The sequence below is a fragment of the Panthera leo genome, chromosome D1 (assembly GCF_018350215.1).
Source record: "Panthera leo isolate Ple1 chromosome D1, P.leo_Ple1_pat1.1, whole genome shotgun sequence".
Lineage (NCBI taxonomy): Eukaryota > Metazoa > Chordata > Mammalia > Carnivora > Felidae > Panthera > Panthera leo.
Window position 1 is genome coordinate 2,017,502 of NC_056688.1, and position 20,094 is coordinate 2,037,595.

At 43.2% G+C, this 20,094-nt stretch overlaps 1 protein-coding gene across 3 annotated transcripts in view; it reads left to right on the top strand.

The window, feature by feature from the left end:
• Positions 1-20,094, top strand: part of DYNC2H1 (dynein cytoplasmic 2 heavy chain 1) — a 342,439-nt gene that overhangs the window by 306,045 nt on the left and 16,300 nt on the right. For all 3 annotated transcript variants that reach the window (XR_006193953.1, XM_042906646.1, XM_042906647.1), the window contains exon 88: positions 8,977-9,093. Coding sequence is in view for 2 of the 3 variants with exons in the window: in XM_042906646.1 (XP_042762580.1) it covers positions 8,977-9,093 (117 nt within the window). In the remaining variant the exon portion in view is untranslated. The remainder of the gene's footprint in view (positions 1-8,976; positions 9,094-20,094) is intronic.

Here is a 20,094-nt window from a genome sequence, read left to right on the forward strand (position 1 = left end):
GCTTACTGGCCTACAAAGTTTCTGCTGAAAAATCTGCTGATAGCCTTATGGGGTTTCCCTGGTATGGAACTAGTTGCCTTTCTCTCCTGCTTTTCAGGTTGTCTCATGTTTAATTTTTGACGTGTGAATTCTAACGTGTCTTGGTGTGGACCTTCTTGGGTTTGTCTGATTTGGGCCTCCTGAGCTCTGTGAACCTGGATGTCTTTTTCCCCAGGTTAGGGAACTTTTCAACTATTATTTCTTCAAAGAAATTTTCTGTCTCCTCTCTCTCTCTTCTTCTGGAACACTATATCGTGAACGTTAGTATGCTTGATGTTGTCTCAGAGGTCCTAACCTATTCTCCATATTTTTGGTAGTTTTTTTCTTGTTTCTGTTTAGCTTGACTTCCACCAACCTGTCTTCCAGGTTGTTCACCCATTCTACATCCTCTGTTCTGCTGTTGATTTACATTAGTGTATTTTTTATTTCATGATTGTATTCTTTAGTTCTCACTGGTTCTTTTTTTATATTTTCTATCTCTTTGAAGTTTTCACTGAATTTCTCCACTCTTCTCTCAAGTACAGTAGGTATCTTTATCGCCCTTACTTTGAACTGTTCATCAGGTGGATTTCTCATCTTTGTTTCATTTTGTTCTTCTTCTGTGGTTTTGTCACTCTTTCTTTTGGAACATATTTCTTTGTCTCCTCATTTTGTCTCTCTGTTTTTGTTTCTTTGTATTATGTCGGTCACTTATGTGTCCCAGTCTCGATGGTAGTGGCCTTACGTAGAAAGCATCCTGTGTGGCTCGGAAGCACCATCCCTTTGTCACCAGATCGGATACTCCAGGAGTATCTGTCGTGTGGGTTGCGTGTGCCCACCTGCTAGGACTTGGCGGCTGTGCCAAAGAGGAGGGCCGGCCTCCCGCCCTCTGGCCGCAGTGTGTGGCTCTGACTACTCCAGGTACGCTGGTGGCAGGGTCGCCTCTAGCATAGCTGTTGAGGGGTCCGTATGCACTGCAGGAGGAGCGATGTTGGGTGGGGCTGGGTCCCTCTCCCCGCCACGTCTGGAGGAAGTCGCCTTCAGAGGGCTCTGGTCCTGGCCCGGGTTGGCACCAGGTGTGGCAGGGCAGCAGGGTCTTGGGGGGATGCTGAGACCGCCGACCTGGGTCTAGCAGGTGGCAGCAACTTGAGAGGCGTCCCTGCAAGGGCTGGTCTGCCGGGGAGAGCCGGGCTGAGGCAAGCAGAGCCACCAAGGTATATGGAAGTGTCACAGCTGCTTTCTGCTAGCATTGGGCCAACCTGGCTGATGGGGAGCAGGTAAAATGGCCCCCGTGAGTGCTTCTGTTCCCGGAGAAAGTTCCCACCGATTCATGACCCTCCAACACATGCCCTACAATTACTCAGTAAATCTCCTGGACATACACGCCACACACTTCTCCAGCCTCCGCTTCTGCGCCGGGTCTCGGCTCACAGTGTATGCTGGCCCTTTAAGAATGGAGTCTTTCTTTCCCACCACCTTCTGGCTCTCCCAGAATTAAGCCCCACTGATTTTCAAAGCCAGACGTTTTGGGGTCTCATCTTTCCAGTATAGGCCCCTGGGGGGTGGTGCCTGATACGGGCTTGATCCCCTTGCTGTCCAAGAGGAGCTCTATGCCCATGGCCTCCCACCTGCCTGTGGCCACGACACCAGGGTTTGCTTCCTGCTCTTCTCCACGTGGCTTTTTCTATGTATCTTGAGCCTCGGACGAGCACGTCTGCTGGTCTTTACTTTCAGAGTAGTGTTTTATGTAGTTATGGCCTTGGTGCCTCCATGGGAGAGAGGTGACTTCTCTCCCCAAATGAGTTAAAAAAAAATACAACTCTTGGTGGGGAAGAGAGAAAGTAGGCAAAGGATTTCAATAGGCAGCTTACGTGAAGAGCAAGAAGATATGGCGAATAAACGTAAAGTACTCGTTTCCACTGGTAATCAGAAAATGAAATTAAATCTAATATATTGGCAAAATTCATAAATGTCAACAGACCAGGTATTGGCAAGGGTGTGGCACAGTATAAATCTTAAGCAGGATAAGTTAACCATAGGTGATTAGCATGATTTTGGGGAAACAGTTTGACAATATTACAAAAAATTGAGAATGACCATACACTTCACCTTAGCAACTTTATTGCGTGCGGTCAGATTTATGCAGATGTGGTTAAGGAGATATGTACCATCATGTTTATTGGAGTGTTTACTAGTAAACAATTAGCAGCGACTTCGATGTTCATCAGCAAAAGAATGCATCATTTGTTGAATGTTGACACAGCAGACATTCTGCAGCTGTTAAAAGTGAAAGAACAAAATGAATGCACCTAGACCAGGGATGAACAAAAAGAGCAGATTGCAAATTCTGTATAACATACAGGTTGCAAACCTGAGGAACTACCATTTATTTCTTATGGCTACATGTATATTTAACAATGATGTAGAGCTAAATTCCAGATAATGATGAGGTCATGTAAGGGCAAAAGAAGAACAGGAAAGGCAAAGTATGTAGACAGGACTTCAACCATGTCTGTTACAGTTTACGTGCTTAGAAATACGGGACAACCATGGCATTATGTTAATGTCCAATAACACCGAGTCATAAGAACATGCACATTTAAAAATGTTTTTCTGTGTGTTTGAAATATTTTATTAAAGATTTTTTTAACGTTTATTTTTAAGAGAGAGAAAAGGGGAGAGAGAGAGAGAGAGAGAGAGAGAATCCAAAGCAGACTCCATGCTCCCAGCACAGAGCCTGATGTGGGGCTCAGACTCACAAACGGTGAGATCATGACCTGAGCCAAAATCAAGAGTCGGCCACGTAACTGACTGGGCCCCCCAGACACCCTGAATACTTTTATTTTTAAAAGGGGAGCATTCTGGCAAGTAAATCCGTATAATAACTTATCAAAATAAAATCTGTTTTAATATCAAATTCGCCATTAAGTCCAAGATAAATTTAAGTTCAAGTCAGAAGTATTCAAGAAATTCAGCATCACATATGAAACAAATTAATAGCTTTAATTCTGTTTTTAGTGAACTGTTAGTAACTCCTTTTGAGGTGAGAAGCTAAGAGTTAGGGGTGCCTGGGTGGCTCAGTAGGTTGAGTGTCCAGCTCTTGTTTCAGCTCGGATCATGATCTCATGTTGCGTGAGTTCAAGCCCCACATCAGGCTCTGTGCTGACAGTGTGGAGACTGCTTGGGATTCTCTCTCTCTCTCTCTCTCTCTCTCTCTGTCCCTCCCACACTCTCTGTCTCTTTCTCTCTCTGTCTCTCTTGCTCTCTCAAAATAAATAAATAGACTTGAAAAAAAGAAGGTAAGAGTTAAATGAGATCTTATGAGTAGCCCCTTTTTTTTTTTAAGTTTATTTTTGAGAGAGAGAAAGAGAGAGGGCACGAGCAGGGGAGGGGCAGAGAGAGAGGGAGACACAGAATCCGAAGCAGGCTCCAGGCTCTGAGCTGTCAGCACAGAACCTGACCTGGGGCTTGAACTTACAAACTGTGAGTTCATGCCCTGAGCCAAAGTCGGATGCCCAACTTACTGAGCCACCCAGGTGACCCACAGGTAGCCCTCTCAAAGTAGATTGGGGTCTTGGCAGTTAGTATTTGGTAGTTAGTACTTATGCCTGATCTACACTAACCCTTACATGGTTTTGAAACTAAACCAAATCAAATGTGTATGGGGGTGTTTTTTTTTTTTTAATTTCTCTTTTCTAATTGACTCTCTCTTTTTAGATGTTTTAATCGGAGTTTCCAGTGTAAATAACATTTTTGCATGTAAATATTTTCTTTGTTGTTAAACAACTTTCTGTTAAGTTGAAACCTATGCATTTATAAACAAAAGTAAAGAAAATCATTTAATGACAAGAAATGTACATTTATATGCCTTTCACTTAATATTTGGGTTTCGCTCAAATAGTACATTGGCACAGATGTCAGGAGGTAGCCTCAACAATGTGGCTGTTTAAATTGAGTGTAAACAAAAAGGTTTGATCTCGATAATAATTGATAATTATTTCTTTGCCTCTCAGAGGGATGTGTCCTGCAAGAATAAGGCATTAATGGCTAAAACAGACTTCTGGCAAACTTTTATTAGAAAGTATGAAGTGTGGAGGCGCCTGGGTGGCGCAGTCAGTTAAGCATCTGACTCCTAATTTCACCTCAGGTCATGATCTCAAGGTTCGTGAGTTCGAGCCCCACATTGGTCTCTGCACTGACAGTGCGGTGCAGGCTCAGGATGTTGTCTCTCTGCCCCTCCCCCACTCATGCACACTCACTCTCAAAATAAACCTTAGAAAAAAAACAAGTAAAAATGAAGTATGAAGTATACACCCATACATAAGTACAAATAGCACTTAATACTGTTTATCATTTAGTGGAGGAGATGAAGAGTGGAAACAGCGCTGATTCAATTAGAAGGCGTGCTCTGACATGTCACCTAACTCAGCATAAATGAAGTGAATGGAATACATTCAGTTATCTAGAATAAGTGTGGAAAATACTGTGCAAAATTAAATATTCTAGACAAAAGCTTTTTCACTGGAAATTATCCAGATTTTTCTCAAGCCTTTGTCTCACCTAAATGGATATATCTGTATAAAATAATTCCAAATTTCTAAAAATTAAAAGATTAATTGGGTTAAGTAAACAATAGTAGCTGATACTTATTAAGTACTTAATCTGCATCAGAAAGTTTTTGAAATATTTTAAATATATTATTACAGGGGAATTCTCATTTCCCATTCCTGTTGGGCTTTTTCCCCTGTGGAGGAGTATTTACTAGTACTCGTACTCCTAGATTCTCTCTCTGCCTTCTCTCTCGCTCTTCCCCTTCCCAGGAAAGGAGTTAGTCTCTCTGCCCTGGGTCGCTGACTCAAACTGAGTATCACATACTGTGTCTTCCTTGTGGTTTTCTCTTGGGTATAACGTTCTGTTCTGCTCCTTGGGGGCCATCTCCGCGGCTGGGTCCTTAGCTCAGTACTCTTGTAAATAGAAATTAAGCCTCCTGAATTCTTTTTTTCGTGTGTGTGTGTGTATGTGTGTGTGTGTGTGTGTGTGTGTGTGTGAGAGAGAGAGAGAGAGAGAGAGAGAGAGAGAGAGAGAGAGAGAGAGAATATAATTTATTGTCAGGTTAGCTAACATACAGGGCATAGAGTGTGCTCCTGGCTTCAGGAGTAGATTCCCATGATTCATCATTTACATACAACACCCAATGCTCCTCCCAACAAGTGCCTTCCTCAGTGCCCATCCCCCACTTGCCCTCTCCCCCGCCCTCCCCCATCAACCCTCAGTTTGTTCTTTGTATTTAAGAGCCTCTTATGGTTTGCCTCCCTCTCTGTTTTTATCTTATTTTTGCTCCCTTCCCTTATGTTCATCTTTTTCTTTGACATTTATTCATTTTTGACAGACATAGATAGAGTGCGAGCAGGGGAGGGGCAGAGAGAGAGGGAGACAGAGAATCCAAAGCAGGCTCCAGGCTCTGAGCAGTCAGCACAGAGCCTGACATGGGGCTGAAACTCACAAACTGTGAGATCATGACCTGAGCTGAAGTAGGACGCTTAATTGACTGAGCCACCCAGGCGCCCCTCATCTGTTTTGTTTCTTAAATTCCACATGAGTGAAATCGTGATATTTGTCTTTCCCTGACTTAATTTCGCTTAGCATAATGCACTCTAGTTCCATCCACGTTGTTGCAAATGGCAAGATTTCATTCCTTTTGACTGCCGAGTCATACTCCATTGTATATATATATATATATATATATATACACACATATCTTCTTTATCCATTCCTCCATCGATGGACTTTTGGCCTCTTTCCATACTTTGGTTATTGTTGCTAGTGCTGCTTAAACATTGGGGTGCCTGTGCCCCTTCAAAACAGCATACCCGTATCCCTTTGGATAAATTCCTAGTAGTACAATTGCTGGATCATGGGGTAATTCTGTTTTTATTTTTTTGAGGAACGTCCACAGTGTTTTCCAGAGTGGTTGTGCCAGCTTGCATTCCCACCAGCAATGCAGAAGAGATCCTCTTTCTCCATATCCTTGCCAACATCTGTTGCTTCCTGAGTTGTTAATGTTAGCCACTCTGACGGGTGTGAGGTGGTATCTCATTGTGGGTTTCATTTGTATTTCCCTGATGATGAGTGACATTGAGCATCTTTTCATGTGTCTGTTGGCCATCTGGATGTCTCCTTTGGAGAAGTGTCTATTCATGTCTCGTGCCCATTTCTTCACTGGATTGTTTTTCAGGTGTTGATTTTGATAAGTTCTTTATGGATTTTCAATACTAGCCTGTATCCAGTATGTCATTTGCAAATATCTTCTCCCATTCCGTCCGTTGCCTTTTAGTTTTGCTGATTGTTTCCTTGGCAGGGCAGAAGTCTTTTATTTTGATGAGGTTCCAGTAGTTCATTTTTGCTTTTATTTCCCTTGCCTCTGAGACGTGTAGAGTAAGAAGTTGCTGTGGCTGAGGTCAAAGAGGTTACTGCCTGTGTTCTCCTATAGGGTTTTGATGGTTTACTCTCTCACATTGAGGTCTTTCATCCATTTTGAGTTTATTTTTATGTGTGGTGTAAGAAAGTGGTCCAGATTCAATATTCTACATGTCGCTGTCCAGTTTTCTCAACCCCATTTGCTGAAGAGACTGTCTTTTTTCCATTGGATATTCTTTCTTGCTTTGTTGAAGATTAGTTGACATATAGTTGTGGGTCCATTTCTGGATTCTCTATTCTGTTCCATTGGCCTCTGTGTCTGTTCTTGTTAAGCTTGCTGAATTCTTGATTTTAATATTAGGAATCCACTTGCCCAGAGACTTATTAGATCCTCCACGCTGTCTTTTTCAGTAATAAGGGAAATATTTGGGGCCTGCTTCTTTCACTCCTTTCTTTAAAGAATAACTGTATTTGAGGGGCGCCTGGGTGGCTCAGTCGGTTAAGCGTCAGGCTTCAGCTCAGGTCACCATCTCGCGGTCCCTGAGTTCAAGCCCCGCGTCGGGCTCTGGGCTGATGGCTCAGAGCCTGGAGCCTGCTTCCGGTTCTGTGTCTCCCTCTCTCTCTGCCCCTCCCCCGTTCATGCTCTGTCTCTCTGTGTCTCGAAAATAAATAAACGTTAAAAAAAAAAAAAAAAAAAAAAAGAATAACTGCATTTGAAGCAAGGGTAGCATTTGTTGATATCATTCCGATCCCTAATATGTTTACATTATTTCATTCTAGGCAATGGGGAGGTCTTTGAATTTCACAGATGGACTTTAAATTTCATGACAGGGTAATCTGAGCGGGTGTGGAGAGAAAAGGAAAGATTTCGAAGGTGTTGATTGCAGGTGGCGGGCATGGGCAGTTTGATGGCATGTGGGAGGGTTGGGGGAGTTAAGGACGTCTGTCGGAGGCCCATGAGGAGCCGCAGGCTAGGGAGGGGTAGGCTCCGGAGAGGCCTGTTTCTCAGCAGCCCTTCCTGGTGAGGAGAGAAACAGCAAGACTTTCTATCCCCGTATACTCATCTTACATAGCCAGCTTGTGGCACCGTCAGTGGGAAGTGTGTTGACAAATTTCTAGGCAGACTAATGGAGCTTGAAACTTGATGGAATTTTTACAAGAGGCCTTACCTCTTACCTAGGTGGAGGTCTTACCTGGAGAGGTTCTAGCACTGAAATTAGCGGGTACTCTCAATTTTAATTAACATTTTTTCAAGGCCAACATGCTTTACCAGCTCTTAAAGTAGCCTGTACATCATCACGTCAGTGCTGTTGGAGAATATTAAAGTTAGGCGTTCCGTAATTCTGTCGTTACTCCAGCTCTCGCGTTAGCAAACACATCGTTCATCTTTCTGTGGAACGGCAACCGTGCTGTAAAATTAGCTGTTCAAAACTGTTGGTCAAGGCGTCTGCTAGTGTCTCCCCACACCTCCACCACTCCCTAAAATACACACTCCACCAGCGCAAAGTGTTGTCATGACTCTAAATTCTAGAGCACTTTCATTTAACATGTTGAAACATGTTTAATGGTATTTGACACTAGCCATTAGGGCAGGTTGAGCACTCATTTAACATGTTGAAACTCTGTCACACTGGTAAGATTGTTTTGTATTTTCTGAGACTGTAGGTGTGGCTCTGAATACAAAATACTGATTTTAGATTTGATGTCTTTAAAAAACTCAGGGTAGATTCACAGTGCAGAAACTAAAAGAATGAATACTTTTGAAGAAGAAATATGGAACACATATTACCAAAAAAGTATATTTCTAGTTTCATAATTTCCTAAATGTACACAAAGGTTAATTTAGAGAAAAAGATTACCTTTTTTTTTTTTTTAAGTTTACTTACTTTGAGAGAGAAACAGAGAGAGAGAGTGCTTGCACACAAGTTGGGACAAGCAGAGAGAGAATCCCAAGCAGGCTCCACACCATCAGCACAGATCCTGACACAGGGCTTGGTCCCACGAACTGGGAGATCATGACTGGAGCCAAAATCGAGAGTCAGATGCTTATTAACTGGCTGAGCCACGCAGGTGTCCCTAACTCTTTTTTATTCTCTCAGCTCTGCATGGCATGTCTAAAGTGTTTTTCATTCAACTTTCTGACTTCCATTCTGTTCTTTTAAAAATGACGTCAGAATTCCAAGCAGGGAGCACATAATCTCCTTTAATTATGCTTTTATTTCACCCTCTTGGAGAAAGAGTAACTTTTTGGCATTTTCCGTTATATTTCTATTAACCTAATGCCCACATACCTGCAGTTGTAACTAATGACATTTGTATTTTTTTCTAAACAATCTGCTCAATAAATAATAAAGTATCCACTAAAATCGAGAATTCAGTCTACAGCGAGATCACTGTGAACACCGGTCTGGGTCTTCCCGTTTTTGTTCTCAGATTTAATACCCTTATCTCTGTTTTCATAATACTTGGCATCCATGGTCATTAGAATGCGGTGACCTGAAGTTTCCGGCTGTGATCTCACAGCTTGTTGTTTCCCCGCAGATGGGCGGCTTGCTGCTGGAAGGCTGCAGCTTTGACGGGAGCCGGCTTGCTGAGAACCAGCACGACTCTCCCAGCGTGTCGCCCGTCCTCCCTTGCTGTGTGGGCTGGATCCCCCAGGTAAGGCGCCTCTGCCTTCGTGATGGCATAGTCTTGTCTGTGTATTGTCTCTTTACTTTCTGACCTCACCTGCACTGCAACGGATTTCTAGTCAAGATATTGTGCCATTTATCATTTTTACAATGTACAGGACATTTTAAAATCTTTATTTTGTTATAGAAAGAATGGCAATATAGTTTTTAATTTCTAAATCACATATATCCTGGTAAGAAAAAGCCTTTAGTGATCATGTGGATTGCCACGTGTTGTTCGTGTGTGGTCACAGTTAGCCATGCGGTGGCTAACAGTGTCGGCAAGTTCGTACACATCTGGTTTCGGTCACACGGGGTCACCATGCTGGGCGTAGGCACGTGAAGAAAGCAGTCCTTTTTTGTAAATTGAAGTACAGTTGACACACCATGTCACATTAGTGTCAGGGGTGCAACACAGGGGTTCAACAGGTCTCTGCTGTGTCCCCCACGAGTGTAGCTGCCATCTGTCCCCACGCAGCATAGAACACCATCGACTATACTCCCTGTGTTGTACCCTTTGTCCCCATGACTGATTCATCCCAGAGCTGGAAGCCTGTACCTCCCACAACGCTCCACCCATTCTGTCCATCCCCCATACCCTCTGGCCACCACTGGATTGTCTTCTGTGTTTACGGGTCTGCTTCCGTGTTGTTTATTGGTTTGATTTGTTTCTTAGATTCCACATAGAGTTGGAATCCTATGGTATTTGTCTTTCTCTGACTTACTTCACTTAGAGTAACGCTCTCTCGGTTTATCCATATTGTCACAAATAGCCAGATCTCATTCTTTTTCAGGACTGAGTAATCTGTTCTCTGTGTGTGTCTGCACATACACACTCTCCATTCATACACTCTGCTGCGTCCACTCGTGTCATCTCTCAGGAGACACCGAGGTTGTATCCTCATCTTGGCTATTATAAATTATGTCACAATAGAGGGGTATATTTATCTTTTCAAATGAGTATTTTTGTTTTTCTTGGGTAAATATGCAGTAGTGAAATTATTGAATAGGTATGGTATTTGTACTCTGAGGTTTTTAAGTAACCTCCGTACATTCTCCACGGTGGCTGCCATCTGAATTCCCACCAGCTGAGCCCAAAGGATCCTTTTTGTGCACATTCTCAGCAACGCTTGCTATCCCTGGTCTTTTGACACTAGCCATTAGGGCAGGTGTAAGCTGGTAAGTCCCCGTGCTTCTTTGAGGTTAGTGATGCTGAGCATCTTTTCATCTGTATGTTTTCTTGGAAAAATGTCTACTCAAGTCCTCGGCCTAGTTTGTAATCAGAGCATTTGTTTTTGGCAGGGGAGTTGACTTGTGTAAGTTCTTTACATATTTTGGATATTAATCCTTTATCAGATATGTAATTGCAAATACCTTCTTTCATTCAGTAGGTTGCCTTTTCGTTTTGTTGATGGTTTCCTTGCTGTATTAAAGCATTTAATTTTGGTGTGGTTCCAATACTTCATTTTTGCTTTTGGTTCCCTTGCCTAGAAAAAGGTTATGGCCCATAACACTGAGCTTACCACCTGTGTTTGCTTCTAGGAGTTATACGGTATCAGGTTTCACATTTAAGTCATTGATCCATTTTAAGTTTATTTTTGTGTGTGGTGTAAGGAAGTGGTCCAGTTTCATTCTTCTGCAGGTAATGGTCAGTTTTCCGAGCACCCTTTATTGCCTCAATTGTTATTTTTTAATTGTGTATTCTTTTTAATGGGTTGACCATATGAGCTTGGGTTTGTTTCTGGGCTTTCTTTTCTATTATCTGTGTGTCTCCTTTTATGCAAGTTCCATACTGTTCTGATCACCACAGCTTCGTAGGTTATCTTGGAATCTGGGAATGTGACATCCCCAACTTGGTTCTTCTTTCTCAAGATGGCTTGGGCTAGGGTCTTTTATGGGTCCATACAGATTTAAGGATTCTTTGTTCTAGTTCTCTGAGAAATGCTGTGGGTACTTTGATAGGGATTGCATTAAATCTACAGATTGCTTTGAATGGTGTGGACATTTTAGCAACATTAATTTTTCCACTTCTCGATCTGGATATGTTAACACTGGTTTGTGTTGTCTTGCATTTATTTCATCAGAATTCTGTACTTTTAGGTTACTGGTATTTCACCTCCTGGGTTAAGTGTTTTCTTGATGCTTTTTTCGTGTTGGTGCAACTATAAATGGAATGTTTTACTTAGTTTCTCTGCTCTTTTGTTAAGAGTGCATAGAAACGCAACAGGCTTGTGTATATTGATTTTGTATCTTGCAGCTTCACTGAATTCATTTACTTTAATGGTATTCGGTGGAGTCTTTAGGGTTTTCTACATGCGGCATCATGTCATCTGCCAACACTGACAGTTTTAGTTCTTTACCCCTTTGGATGCCATTTCTTTCTGTTGTCTGTTATGTCTCGGACTTCCAGTGTGACTTTGAATACTTGTGGTGGGAGTGGACTTCTTGTCTGGTCCTTGATCGTCAAGGAAAAGTCTTGTTTTTCACTACTGAGTATGGTTAGCTCTACGCTTGTCCTTCATGGCCTTTATTATGTTGAGGTATGTTCCCTCTAAACCCTTTTTGCCGAGAGTTTTTATCATGAGTGGATTTGAAATTTTTTTTGCTTTTTTGGCACAAATGAGATGATAATGTGATTTTTATCCTTAACTTTGTTAATGTGGTCTATGACACTGAATGATCTGCAGGTCATCGAACCATCCTTACGTCCCTAGAATAAATTCCACTCGATTATGGTGAATGATCCTCATAATTTATTGTTGAATGTCCTTTGCTGATATTTTATTGAGGATTTTTGCTCTATATTCTTCGGGCTTATTGGTCTGTATTTCCTTTTTTTTTTTTTTTTTTTTTTTTTGGTAGTGTTTTTTTTTTTATTTTGATGTCAGAATAAGGGTTTTGTACAATGAATTTGGAAGTTTTCCTTCCTCTTTGATTGTTTGGGATAGTTTAGGGAGTGTAGATATTAAGTCTTACCTAAATGTTGGGTACATGGGGCGCCTGGGTGGCTCGGCTCAGTCGGTTGAGCGTCCAACTTCAGCTCAGGTCATGATCTCACAGTCCATGAGGTCGAGCTCTGTGCTGACAGCTCAGAGCCTGGAGCCTGCTTCGGATTCTGTGTCTCCCTCTCTTTGAACCTCCCCTGCTTGTGCTCTCTCTCATAAAAGTAAGCATAAAAAAAATTTAAATGCTTGGTTGAATTTATTTGTGAAGCCATCTGACCCTACACTTTTGTTTGTTGGGAGTTTGGGATTACTGATTAAATTTGATTATTAGTATTCAGTCTGTTCAGATTTTCTATTTTTTCTCGATTCATTCTTGGAAGATTTTATGTTTCTAGGAGTGTCTCCATTTCTTCTAGATTGTCCAGTTTGGTGGCATGAAATCTTTCCTAGTAGTGCCATATCATCCTGTGTGTTTCTGAGGTGCCACGTGTTACTTGGGTCTCACTTTGGACTTTGTGTATTCGGGTCTTCTCTGGGTGAATTTGGTGAAGGGCATGACAGTCTTGTTTATGTTTTCAAAGAACCAACTCTTGCTTTCACTGCTCTTTTCCATGTTTTTTACTATTTATCTTTTTTTCCTTCTACTAATTTAGGGTTTTGTTGTTTTGTTTTTAACAGTTCTTCAGATGTAAGGTTAGATTATTTGAGGTTTTTCTGGTTTCTTGAGGCAGGCTTGCATCAATATACATTTCCCTCTTTTACAGCTGCTTTGGTTGTGTGCCAGTGTTTTTGGACTGTTGTTTTTTCATTTTCCTTTGTCACCATGAGTTTTTTATTCCTTTTAGATTTTATATATATATAATTATTATATATTATATTGCACGTATATTACATACATGTAATATTCCTTTTATGTTTTTATTTATTTATTTATTTTTGAGAGCATGAGCAGCGGGAGGTGTGGGGGGAAGCACACAGAATCCGAAGCAGGCTTTAGTGAGTTGTCAGCACAGAGCCGGACGCGGGGCTCGAACCCATGAACCGTGAACTCATGACCTGAGCTAAAGTAGGACACTTAACCAACTGAGCCCCCAGGCACCCCCATCCCTGTCAGATTTCTGCATTGACCTGTTGGTTGTTTAGTAGCATGTGGTTTAGCTTTTTTTTTTTTCCATATTTTTTTCAAATTTTTTCTTATAATTTCTAGTTTCATATCTTTGTGGTCAGAAAAGAAGCTTGATATGATTTCACTCTTCTTTATTTAGACTTGTTTTGTTGACTAACAGGTGATCTCTTATAGGGAAAACTCCATGTCCACTTGAAAAGAATGTGCATTCTGTGGTTTTTGTGTGGAATGTTCTGAATATATCTGGTCTAATGTGTAATACAAGGAAATGGTTTTCTTATTTGTTTTTTGCCTGGATAATTTCTTTGTTGAGGAAGACAGTATGTTAAATTTCCCTACTATTATTGTATTATATCTGTTAATATTTGCTTTGTATTTAGATGTACAAATGTTGAATGCCTAGATATTCACACTTGTTATATGCTTTTGTTAGATTGATCCTGTTATCATTCTACAGTGCCCTTCCTTGCCTGGTTACAATCTTTGTTTTAATTTCTGTTTTGTCTGACATACATATTGCTACCTCAAGGTTTTTTTTTATTCCATTCTCATGAATTATCTTTTTTCCATGTCTTCATTTTCAGTCTCTGTATGTCTTGGGGTCTAAAGTGAGTCCCCCACAGGCAGCAGATGGATGGGTCTTGTTTTGTTATGCATTCATTCACCCCATGTCTGTTGATGGAGCATTTAGACTATTTCCATATAAAGTAATTGTTGATGAGAATTATTGGCATTTTGTTCATCATTTTCTGGTTGTTTTTGTAGTTCTTCCTTGTTTCTTTCATCATCTCTTGCCCTATTTCCTAGTGATAGATGACTGTCCATAGTGTTCCACTTGACTTTCCCTTTATTTTTAGTGTATCTGTTGTACATTTTTGTTTTGTAGTTATCATGAGGTTTATATATAGGATGCTAAGAATATAGCAGTCTGTTGTGTGTTGCTGGTCACAAAGTTTGAATACTTTTTAAAAGAACTTCATTTTTACTATCTCTTTGATTTTGTAAGTCCCTTAACACTAATTTTTAAAATAATTGATTTTCCTATTTTTAATCTTTATACTGGCTTTTTAAGTGCTTGCTCTCCTACCATTACTGTATGTTTGCTGGTACGGATAAAATTTTTTTCCATTCATCATTTTTGTCTGATTATGGCCCTTCGTTTTCCCCGTAAACTCTTTATCTCTCCTTCAATCTGAATGGTAAACTTGAAGGGGAGGTATTCCTCTAGTGTTTTTACCTTTTGTCACTTAGACTGTATCGTGCACCTCCCATGTGGCCTGCAGATTTCTGTTGAAAAGCCAGCTGATAGCCTTATGGGGTTTCCCTGTCTGTAACAAGTTGCTGCTCTTGTGCTCCTTTAAAAATTCTCTCTTTATATCTAATAGTATTTTAATTGTTGTGTTTCATGATGTGGACCTCCATGGGTTCATCTTGTTTGGAACTTTCTGGGCTTCCTGAACATGGATGTCTGTTTCCTTTCCCAGGTTAGGGAAATTTCTACCTACTACTCAGATCAGTTTTCTCTTTCTTTCCCTCTCTCCTCCTCTGGGACTCCTGTAATACACGTGTTGTCTAAGAGATCCCTTACTTCATCCTCATTTTGCTGTGCAGCTTGGGTGTTTCCATCACCCTGTCTTCCAAACAGCTGATCCATTATTCTACATCCTCTAATCTTTTGATTCCCTCTGTAGTTTCATTTCAGTTATTGTGTTCTCCCTTTCTGACTGGTTCTTTTTCATATTTTCTCTTTGTTGAAGTTCTCCTGGAGTCCATTTCCTCTCCTCTTTGACCATTGCTTTCACCTCTATTGGTCACCGTGCTTACCTTCACTCCATGTAGTCCTTCTCTGAGGTTTTCTCTTGTTTTTTCATTCAGAGCATATTCTTCTGTTTCCTCATTTTACTTGATTGTGTGTGTTCCGGCAATTAGGCAGACATCTATTTCTACTCAATGTGAACGGTCTGTGTGTGCTCATCCCCTGGGTAGACTCTGTGTGACTGGCGCTGGGGCTTCCCTCGTGGAATGGCCACAGCTAATGTGGCCAAAGGCTGGGCCCGTCCCAGCACTGTTCACATGGAGGGCACTCTGGCAGGACAGCTGGAGTGTCACCGGGCAGTCTATACCAGTGCATGCCCTGACACATCATCTGGAGCTGAAGTGGTGCAGGCCTGGGGTGTGTCACCATGGGGCCACAGCTGGGGCTGTAGTGAGTGCTGACAAGGGGTGTCCCAGTGTGTGTCAGACAGGGGCTGGTGTGGGCTGGCATCCCAGGGCTCACTGAGGCACCCTGTTCCCGTCTCCTCCAGCAGGGTGGAGGGAAACGAAATCAGTCATGATCACCAGACTCTCCATCCCAGAGAGAGTTCCAGAAGCTCCCCCCAACCCCCCAATTCAGCAGACGTCGTCGTAAGGGCTGGATCTTTTATATTCTAGTTGCTCTTTTAAACTGTAGTTTTCTCTATGAGCTGGGAGGGGCTAGGGGCCCGGGGCTCGTTGGGCAGCGCCCGGCCATGGCACCAGACCTTGGCCTCGCTGTGCCGTCAAGGTGGAGGGGAATGTAAACCATGGGATTTCCCAGCCCCTCGACCGGCAGAGAGTTCCAGCAGCTGTCTCCGGATCAGCAGGGTTCTAGGCCTGATTTCCTTACAGTTCAGTTGTCTATCAATCATGGCTTTTCTGTGCAGGGGCGTTTGCTTGCCATCTCTCAGGACTGTCCCTCCCCTGCAGTTCATCATGTAGGAGGACATGTCTTCTGTTACCTGGTTCCCCCTCCCTTTTCTCTGTGTCCCTGTCCTGCGCAGCCAGCTGCTTCTTCAGGATGAGCCGCTCTGCAGACAGCTGAGGGTCCGGTCCAGGGTGGAGTGAAGTTTATTCAGGACCCTTCCAAAGAAGGAAGAAAATGGTCTTGACAAAGACTTAACAATCCCCACTTTAAAACCCTCAATTATCAAAAGAACTTTTGACAATGGAACTTGAGAGATATTTGCACTTAAAACACTACATAATTGTAGATGAAGCATGCAACTTTTAAAATTTTAAAATACGAGTATATGTGAGTACACTTTAAAGTTTTAATGCTGCATGTAATGACTAAAAACTATTTCATATACTGCTTACCTCAGGAAAATGTGTTTTCTCGTTGGGTTGTAGTGCATTGAAGTTTCCAGTAATTAGAATTCTCTTTATTAAAAAAAAAAAAGCATCAGAATATTTAAGAAATGAACCCGTAGTAATAATTATCAGTCATTGCTGAGAGAGCTAACAGAGCACCCTCTGGCCTAAAAGGGCATACGTTTTTGTAAAATACTTACTTTTTCTCTTCATTTCCCCTAGGATTTGAGTGATTTATCATATAGAAAGGGAATGGTTAATATTTATTTCAGTCTATTCTGGTAAGAAATTTATTTCGAAAAGTGGTAAGTTACAGATTACACAGGTATGTGAACAAAACTGAAAGTTATATACAAAAGATTGGAAGTTGCTAAGGGTTTTTAACCATAACGTGTAAAGTTGTACATAATCACAGAGATTAATTCAAATGGATCCAGATTAACTGTGAATTCTCTGGAAGACAAAATTAAATGCCATCTAATCAATTAGATTGAGAAAAAAGTAGAACATGTATAAGCCACAGTGATAGCCAAGCAGCCACACAGCCAAGCAGAGCATGGAGAAACACTGGGTAGTTGTAAGTGCAGAAGAAAATGACCTCGAACAACAGTCACATAATTGGCCACAAACTGAATGCAAATCAAGACGACAGTGCCCGTCTGTCGCTGGGCTGGACGGGGACAGTGCGGGTCTGTTGTTGGGCTGTATGAAAAGCAACGTGACATTACAGTACTGAACATTTATCACCCCATAATATTTTATCATTTCTATCCAATTCTATTTACCAGATTTTAAAAATCAGGATTGAAATAGAGAGCTAAAAATAATTTAATTAGAAAAATAGCCCATGTACAGAGAGGTAAAACGAATTCAGATATTTAGCCAGTAAAAGAAATGGCTCAAAGATAATAAGGATTTTTTACTTTTATGAAGGGGATTTCCTTCTCAATGGAAGGCTAACCCCTTTCCCTTCCTTTACGCTGACCTCCTTCCTTCTGTATAAACGTAACCACGGTCTTGTAGAAGGTGAGGCACCCTGCTGCGGGCTTCACCGCGCAGTGTTGGCAGCCCCACCTCCCCAGCTGATGAGCCGGGCCGTTTGGGCCAACTTACCTGACCTCACTGACCCCAGTTTTCTCATTTGAGATTGCAGACCATGATGCTCCTACAGCACCATGTTGAAGGTTGAATAAGTTCTTGTGCGTCTGAAGCATCCCTAGCCCTGTGCCTCACATGTCATAAGTCTCATTTATCATGATGCTACTATGTTGGAAGGTTTTTACGATAGTGTGATAACAATTACATTCCTGTGTACCGTGTATCATCCTGAACACTGGGCTTCCACAGACAAGCTGGGTTTTTCCGTCAAGTCGGAAACCAACTTGGGTCGAGTTGGCGGGCAAACGGCTCCTGTCCAGAGTCTTAAGTACAGTTACGGAGGTTTACGTAAACTGGTAGCTGAGAGAGGCCTCACATGTGTAACAGGTATGCGGATGAAGCAAAGTCACGGAAGGAGGAGGCAGCTTCTCTCACTGCCGTAGGCACAGTGGGAGTAACGAGAGTTCCAGGAAATACAAGAAGTGGAGGCGAGGCGTTTCAGATAGAAGGGGCGGCACATGCGAATGCGAGCCGGTAGGGTCTGAAGGAAGGTACAGCCTCCTGGGAACTGCAGGTGCATCGTCTGGGATGCACAGGTCCTATCAGAGACGGGAGCAGATGTAGTTAGAAAGGTCGGCCAAGATGGGGTCTAAGTTGGCGGCAGAGGAAGACCCTGAACTCACCTCCTCCAAGACACACCGCGTGTATTCCTCTTATGAAGCAGTTCCTACTGACGGAGCCCGCGGGCCGACTGGACATCTCTGCACAGCCACATTGTACGGGGATCGCACAGACAACGGCGCACAGACCGCGTAGAGAACAGCAAGAGAGACGGGATCAGGGAACCGCAGCAGCGAAGGACAGCGCCAAGGGACTGCGGGCACATCCATCCGTCCCGGGGCACAGGACAACAGCAACAAGGATAGCAAAGATCCAGCCCAAGATCCCTGCCCGCACGCTCGGGGTGGGAGGCCCGGGCAGCGCCACGGCACACCTTGCCGGTCCGCCTTCATAGCACATTTGGGGACGGGGTCCGAGCGCTGTGGCCAGCCTGCTTCAGTGTGCCGCGGGTCCTAGCCCACACCTTTTTCAGGAGTCACGCCCCGGTGGCGGCCCCGGAGACGGCCCCGTCCAGCACTCGCTGCAGCTCCCGCCACTGCCCCAAGGTGACACAGGTGCATAGTACGTACCCCAGAACGCTTCCCAGGGCTCGCGGGGACTCCTGCCCCACACGGCCCTCTGAGACCTCGTGGGTCATGTCTGCCGAAGCTCCAGAGGCCCCATCCAGGTGCCCCTGCCCCTGCCTTTTGGTTCCAGCTGCCCTCCAGGACACCCCCAGTACGAAGCACCATAAAACACCCAGCCCACACCCCAGGTGATGGCAGTCACCTGTCAGGGTGTCCCCTGCAGGGAGCCCCTGGGACAGCCCGGCCTGTGCCAGCTTCAGATCCACTTGCCACGTCAGAGTGGCCCTGAGCAGAGCGCCCTGCCATCCCAGCTCACTACCAGCACAGTTTTTCTGACCTGGTGGGGTGCCCCTTATCCAGAGCACCCTGGGGCCCCCGGCCCACCCTCCACTTCGCCGTCCATGGCCTCGTCATGAGGCCCCTGCAGCCACGCTCAGAGTGCCCCAGGGCCCCAGCCCACGGCTCAAGTCAGCAGGCACACAGTCTACACGGGACGACCACCGAAGGACACTCTTTGAGGTTCAAGTAGCTGGTGCACCCAGTTTACAGAAACACACAAAGTCCAGCACAGCATGCAGAGTGTTGCTCCGACCCAAAGAACAAGACGTGACCCCAGCGAGAACCGAATGACATTGAGGCAAGCGACACACCTGATACATAATGGAAGATCGCAGGGACAACATCAACAAACCTAGAAAAGGTATTTAAAACCAGTCAGAACTGAAGACTGTGATATGGGAAGGATAAATACACTAGAGTGAATCAACACAGGATGCAGAAGAATGGATTGGTGATCTGGAAGACAGGGCCATGGAAAGCACCCAAGCTGGACAGTAAAAAGTAAAAACAATTTTTAAAAATGAGGATAGCAGGGGATCCCTGATTAGCTCAGTTGGTTAAGTGTCTGACTTTGGCTCAGGTCATGATCTCACAGTTTGTGGGTTTGAGCCCGGTGTTGGGCTCTGTGCTGACAGCTCAGAGCCTGGAGCCTGCTTCGGATTCTGTGTCTCCCTCTCTCTCTCTGCTCCTCCCCTTGTGTTCTGTCTCTCTCAAAAATAAACATTTAAAAAATGAGGATAGGTTAAGGGGTATCTTGGACAACGTCAAACACACAAACATTAACATTATAGGAATCTCAGAAGCAGAAGAGAGAAAGAGGCAGAAAACTTATTTGAAGAAATTGTAGCTGAAAACTGACCTAACCTGGGGGAGGAAACAGACATCCAGGTTCAAGAAGCATAGAGAGTTCCAAACAAGATGAAACCACACCAGTTGGTCCACACCAATACTCAATTATTAAAATGGCAGAAAGTACTGTTAAAGAGAAAAATTTAAAAACAGCAACAGAGAAGCAAAGTGTTACATCTCAGGGAAACTCCTTAAGGTTATCAGCTGACTTTTCAGCAAAAACTTTGAGGGCCAGATGACAGTGGCATGATATATTCAAAGTGATGAGAAGAAAACCTATAACAAGGAATACCCAGCAAGTGTATAATTCAAAATTGGGTAAGGATTTCCCAGAC